This window comes from Sceloporus occidentalis, unplaced genomic scaffold, assembly GCF_023333645.1.
Source record: "Sceloporus occidentalis isolate IW3139 unplaced genomic scaffold, rSceOcc1.0.p SCAF_4, whole genome shotgun sequence".
In the NCBI taxonomy this organism is placed as follows: Eukaryota; Metazoa; Chordata; class Lepidosauria; order Squamata; family Phrynosomatidae; genus Sceloporus; species Sceloporus occidentalis.
Window position 1 is genome coordinate 42,264,544 of NW_028316984.1, and position 6,459 is coordinate 42,271,002.

The 6,459-nt window shown below is 36.6% G+C and overlaps 1 protein-coding gene across 2 annotated transcripts in view; it reads left to right on the forward strand.

Moving 5' to 3' along the window:
* The window catches only part of LOC149313812 (putative sodium-coupled neutral amino acid transporter 11), a 30,970-nt gene extending 25,214 nt beyond the window's left edge, over positions 1-5,756 (forward strand). The window contains exons 9-12 of one of the 2 annotated variants that reach the window (XM_089523302.1): positions 171-332; positions 2,996-3,108; positions 5,413-5,544; positions 5,684-5,756. In XM_089523302.1, the coding sequence (XP_089379428.1) occupies positions 171-332; positions 2,996-3,108; positions 5,413-5,544; positions 5,684-5,731 (455 nt within the window). In that variant the 3' untranslated portion in view covers positions 5,732-5,756. Of the gene's footprint in view, positions 1-170; positions 333-2,995; positions 3,109-5,412; positions 5,545-5,683 lie in introns of those variants that run through there. The other variant, XM_089523304.1, reaches the window with a different exon arrangement.
* Positions 5,757-6,459: the final 703 nt, after the last annotated feature.

Consider the following 6,459-nt stretch of genomic DNA (forward strand, 5'->3'; position numbering starts at 1 on the left):
CTTACAATCTATAAGTCAATAGTGCTTTACTTTGGATTATGATCATTAATGTCAACAGTCTGCATCTCCACTGCTTTACAGTACATATGTCTTAAAGCTACTTTACTAAATAAGTAAATACTAAACAAGCATTATTGTATGTGACTGGAGTTTTTTACATTTGCTTTCAGCATTCATTTGCCATCACAACAGCTTTTTAATATATGGTTCCTTGAAAGAGCCCACACTCAGCAACTGGACTCATGTCACACATGTGTCTGTTTCATTTGCCGTGTTTGTCAGCTTGGTGTTTGCTACATGTGGATATCTGACATTTAAAGGATATACAGAAGGTAAGTAATACCATTAAGCGGTATACTTATTGTTTACTTGGACTTTTTTTATCAGAGTAAGGAAAATTTGGCCATACTTGCTATGGAATTCTGGGACTTGTAATCGAAAAAGTAACTTCTAAGTTTTGCTTTTAACAGTTTCCCTAAAGTCATTCCCTAAAGTCAGCTAGGTTAAAGTTCCATCTCCTTGTACAGTAATTAGGATTGTGTAGTCTATGTAGGATTTAGTGTTTGTATGGGATTCAACATCTTTGGAAAACTATTTTATTAAACACCCTGACTTCTTACATTCAAACCTCAGGCTTGTCTACTGAAAAGTCACCAAAAACTGTCATTCTGAAGTACTGCATAACTTTGGTGGTATGTTTTGCTACTCACATAAAAAAGTAATAGTATTTATTTAAAGTAATAGTATTTATTGGAGCCAAAGGTTGCATTCAGAAAGAATCCCCTTTAAAAGATTGTTTTTCATCCTTTGCACTACAGTGCTACATGAAAACCAGTGATGTTCTTCCACTATAATGACAGCTAGTTGAAAAGCATGATCTGCTTTTTGAACAATTCGAAGCTTTAGCTTCTTTTGGATGAAAGAACTGTTATAGAACACAGCTACCAATTTTTCTTTCTCAGTTTCAAAGGTGCTATAAGATCCCTTTGCAATAGGAACTCTAGTGCAAGCCTCTTGAAAGCACATTTTTTGTAGAACAATGGTGGTGGCTAGGATCTCTGGAGTCAACCCTACTTCGCATTGGGTGGATATGTGGGAGAGGATCTGCTCCCAGATTTTTGCCATTCACTGTCAAGGGAGGCTACCTCAGTTCCCAGTTGACTTTCCACCAGCAGCCAGACCTTACTATTCAGACAAGTCTTCAGCTTGTAAGCTGGTTTGTAATGGAAGACAACACTTGTTTCTTTTTATTGATATCCTTTAATTTTATTTTTACTCTGTTTATTTTTAATCTGTTCTAATTATATTGGTTTCTGTTTTTAGCTGCCTTGTTGTTTTAGCTTATTATTGTTAGCTGCCTTGTTAACTGCTATTTTTGGCAACAAGGAGAATGTAAATTTAATAGATAAATAAGCATAAAGAACAACTTAGAATGCACTCATTTCCACTTCAGTTGATCCCATGCCTCCAAAGACACATGTCCAGTTGTGACTATTTTAATCTGTTCTATAATGTTTTTTCTTTTTTGTAATAATGTGGATTAGTTTAAGGATGGGGGATAAGGGGATTTATGTATGTATTTATGTATCTTATTTATGCATCTTATGTTGTAACCTGCCTCGATCCTTTCGGAGAGCCAGGATATAAATTAAACTTATTATGTGAATATATCACAGTTTGTGTCTCTTAAACTATCACAAGAATGAGGAAAAACAAAGAAACAAAACAGAACATCTTTATGTATCATGTTCTCAGTTTGCACTGTACTCCGGGTCTTTTGCTGTAGTCATAGCTTTATTTATTTATTTATATCCTACTTTTCTCCTATATGGGACCCATAATATAAATTTCAGTATGTCAGATGTGAGAATCCTTATATTAATATTTTGAGTTAAAGACAATGATGCATATAGCAGCCTGTTTACATACTCAGAGTGCCCTGCCTTCATCATTTAAAAGCAATAAAATGACTACCAAATGGTATGATATAAAAAGACATTAAGAAAAAAATTTCTAACAATAGAAATAATGCAGTAAATCTGTAAACACACTTGCATGTCAAGAATATATTTTCAAATATGTCCAAGTTCAGTGCTCACCTGAAGTCTTCTGATCTAGCTTTCCAGTTGTAATCCAGCTCCACAGGAAGCTTGTATCTCTAGAGTCTTACTCTATATTTCCTTAAGTGATTGTTCTTGTCCTAAGAACAACAGCTATGGGGGAAATCTGTTTGCTTTAAACCTTTAGAAAGAACCTTTATGCCCTATCTGCAAATCAAATGGAAAATACAAAGTCAAGTATGGCAACATGGATTTGATTTTGGAAGTGGTTTTTAAAGGAGAAAAAACAACAACACAGAATAGCCCAATATTTTTGCAGCATGCTTAATAGCATGGATTTTAAACTGTGACCATGAGAGAATGAACTGGTTGACTTGTTACTCATGCCTGGGAGGCATGTACAGTCCTTAAACCTCATACCAAACCATTTTGAACTGGAGGGGGGGGGGAACCTCCAAAAATAGTCTGCAGTTTGGTACAGGATCTGTGATAAAACAACTACCCTTCCCCCAAATTTATTTTCAGCAGGTAATGGAAAATCACATTTCAAAGAATCTCCCTCAGCCTACATGGCAGGTACTCACGCTGGGTGGAAAAGTTTGGGCATTATAGCCCTGAAAATAATTTTTCCAAGCTCTTCTGTAGTTTGTTTTTTCAGCTTCTTTTTCAAGGAGTTCAAGGAATTCTGTGAGTTTTCTAGGAGAAGTTTAGGAGCCTCAGACTATTAAGTATTTCTGAGGCTCTTTGGAGTTCAAGTCAGTATTTGTGGCTCTCTAGTTTTCCTCTGCTTTCCTTGAGTTGCCAACAGTGAATGTCATACTTAGATTTGAAAGGTTTCTATAAATGCCTGTGTCCATATTCATATCTGATGTTTCCTCCATCAGCCATGACCTTTATGAGTGTGAGATTAATTTTATTGTCCACTGCATCTCCAGGAGACATATTTGAAAATTACTGCAGAGATGATGATCTGGCTACGTTTGGAAGGTTTTGTTATGGAATCACAGTCATCTTAACTTTTCCTTTAGAATGTTTTGTTACCAGAGAGGTAAGCATTTATCATGTATCTATTTTCAAATGCAGTCAAATCGCCATTAATTTCAGAAATCCTAATACAGTCAGCCCTCTGTATCCACGGATTCTGCATCTATGGATTTAACTAGCCATGGCTATAAAATGTTTTTTTTTTTAAAAAAATCCATAAAATAAAACTTGATTTTGCCAGTTTATATAAGGGACACCATTTTACTACATCATTGTATATAATGGGACCTGAGTATCAACAGATTTTGGTATCCACAGGGGCTCCTGAAACCAAACCACAGCAGATTACAAGGATACACTGTACATTGCATTAGAAAAAAATGCCCAGAGGTGAAGGTCTACCTCTTGGTCCTAGAGACTTAAGCTCTCTTCAGACCAGCCATTAAGGCCGGCCTGGGGGTGGAGTCAGGGCATCGCGTCTAGATGCGGCAAGCCCTGACTCCGCCCCATCACACGACATGGCACGCAGCGTCATGGCACTCCTCCAGTGCTGTATCCATGCAATGCAGCACCAAAGGAGCACTGTCAAGCCTCAGCAACGCAGCTATGACACCCTTTCCAGGGTGCAAAAAGGAGCCACTTTTTGTGGCTCCTTTTCATGCCCTTCAAAGGCCAGATCAGGGCCACAATGTGCAGTTGCTGCGACCCCGATACAGCGTAAAAAGCAGCGGCTGCAGGTCACCCCTTAAGGGCAGTCTGTAGAGCCCCTTAGCTTTTTTACACTGATGGTTCTAGCAGAAGTTAAAAGTTTCTTGAATTTCAAAATTGATAGTGGTTGGTTTTCTTTTCTTTTTTTTTAATGAAAAAGCCTGCTTCCTTGTAACACCCAAGTTATCTCTAATTGATTGGAAAAAAGAGGGGTAAGTTACTCTTAGAAAGCTATCATGGTGTCATGGTTTGAGCACTGGACTACGACTATGGAGACCAGGGTCCAATTCCCCACTCAGCTGTGAAACCTATTGGGTCACCTTGGGCAAGTCACATTCTCCCAGCGTCTGGGAAAGGCAATGGCAAACCTCCTCTGAACAAATCTTGCCAAGAAAACTCCAGGATAAGTTCACCTTAGGTTTGTCATAAGTCAGAAAAGCAAAATACAACAACAGCAGCAACAAAGTCACTTTCTTTTCCTGCTAAAACAGGAAGGAAATGGAGACAATTCTTGTTCCCTTAGTGGGTCTTCAGTTATGTTAGTGCCTTTAAAGATGGAGCACTATGAATCAGGAGTCAAGATTGCCCAGCTAGGCCACTGCCTTATGCACTATGACTTCCAAGAAAGTAAAATGTTCTGAACATATTGAAATTGCTTGTTGTTTTTTAAAAGGTAGATTTCCCTCAGGATTATTCATGTAGACTTCAGTCCAATGTAGCATTAAGGATATTTAACAGCTTTTCAATTGATTTAAGTATGTAATCTTAACAGTATTAGAAAGAAAAAAAATATTAAATGTTGCATTTATAGTAATATAAATTATTAAATTTATGCTTTAAATTATATTGAAATTATTTTAAAAACGTACTTTTTAGATTTAAAAAAGCGTACTTTTTACGTTTTGAAAATGCAAAGGAGACAGAGCTGATTTAAAGCATATTTAGTAGGAATACTAATTCTTAAGAGATGTAATGAAACATAAGAAAGAAATCACAAGGTTTAAGATCACATGGCATAAGGCAGAGTAGACAGTGTGATTCAACCTCACCACTGCAACATAAGGAGACATGATAATAATGACATATTAATGACTACTGGCTAAAAAGAGTGGCAATAGATGAATCAATAGATAAGAGATATGCAAGAAATTATAATGTATAAACAAGTAAGAAACTGATATGAACAAAATTAACCAAATATGTTCTACAATTATGACATCCTCTTGTATAATCTTGGAACTAGCACAACACCTTTGAGAATGCAAGCCAAATATTAATCTTTGGCTTACATTAATATAATATTAATATGATAATAAAATGTTTTGAATTTACTAACAGTTATTACTAATTATCCTGCTTACATTTTCTTTGGAAACTATATGACCTCTTAATCGACTTTGGAGCTTTGATTTATTATTTTAGGGGCTATTCTTTAAAATAATATTTAAAAATATTAAACAAAAAACTATGGGGAATTGTAGTGAGTGCTCAGGGGTCCAGCCAGTGATCTCTTTTTCTAAAATATATGAAAAGGCTCAGTATTTGGCTGACTTTAAAGTGGATATTATGATCTTGGAAATATGGGAAGTAAGTCCTCTCTGGGTTTGTGTATAACGAACAGCCTGTCCGAACAGCACCTACAATGGTATTTCTGTTACAGGTCATTGCAAATATGCTCTTCAGTGGGAACCTCACAACATTTTATCACATTATTCTGACCATCATTGTTATCGCTGTAGCTACAAGCATCTCCTTAGTATATGATTGCCTGGGAATTGTTTTAGAGCTAAATGTAAGTGCATATGATTAGTAAATTGTGTATGTGTGTAACTGGGGGGGGGGGGGGGAGGATTGTTCTTTTTCCTTTTCTTTTTTTTTTAACAATAACTGATAAACTAGATTGTTACCTCATCATGTTATTGTGTTAGCAGGATATGCCTAAGGAAGACGTGCTGTGTTTCTTAACAGCAAGACAATGAAGCTATAAAAATAATTTTGTTTCCGGAAAAGAGATGTGTGGGTTGTTCTGAAGCCCTGTGAGCTCCAGAACCAAACATAGAGGGAAGACTGACATAACATTTATCCACTGAAACATCATATGTTCTGGACAGAAAGTTGTATTTCACTTTTAAGAGATTGAAACCACTTGATGTTTGTCATGCTGACAAATTAAACTGGGATACAGATCTTTCATGAATTGATACTAGGTTGCCTTCAGGTTCAATTGAACTGTGCAGCAAAGATTTAATGAGCCTTACATATTTAGTGAGAGCCAGTGTGGTGTAGTGGTTTGAGAATTGGATTATGACTCTGGAGATTTGGGTTCAATTTCCCGTTTAAGCATAAAAACCTACTTTGTGATCTTGAATACGTCACATGCTCTCAGCCTCAGAGGATGGCAATGGCAACCCTCCCCCAACAAATCTTGCCAAGAAAACCCTACGATATGGTTGCTTTAGGGTTGCCATAAGTCAAAAATGACTTGGAGGCACACAACAGCAACAACAATCATATTTAGTAGTTCTTAAAGGTGTAGGTTGTATGAAAGAGAGAAAAATGTTGGAAGGAGGACTAAGATGAATAAGAGGGTTCAAGTAAGAGGAGGGAAATATATAGAAGATGCAAAGTAAACAGATCTGTTAAAAAGTGTAGGTTGTGGAAGTGTATTTGTAACATCTGGGTGATGTTGGACCTTCTGTAGAGGAAA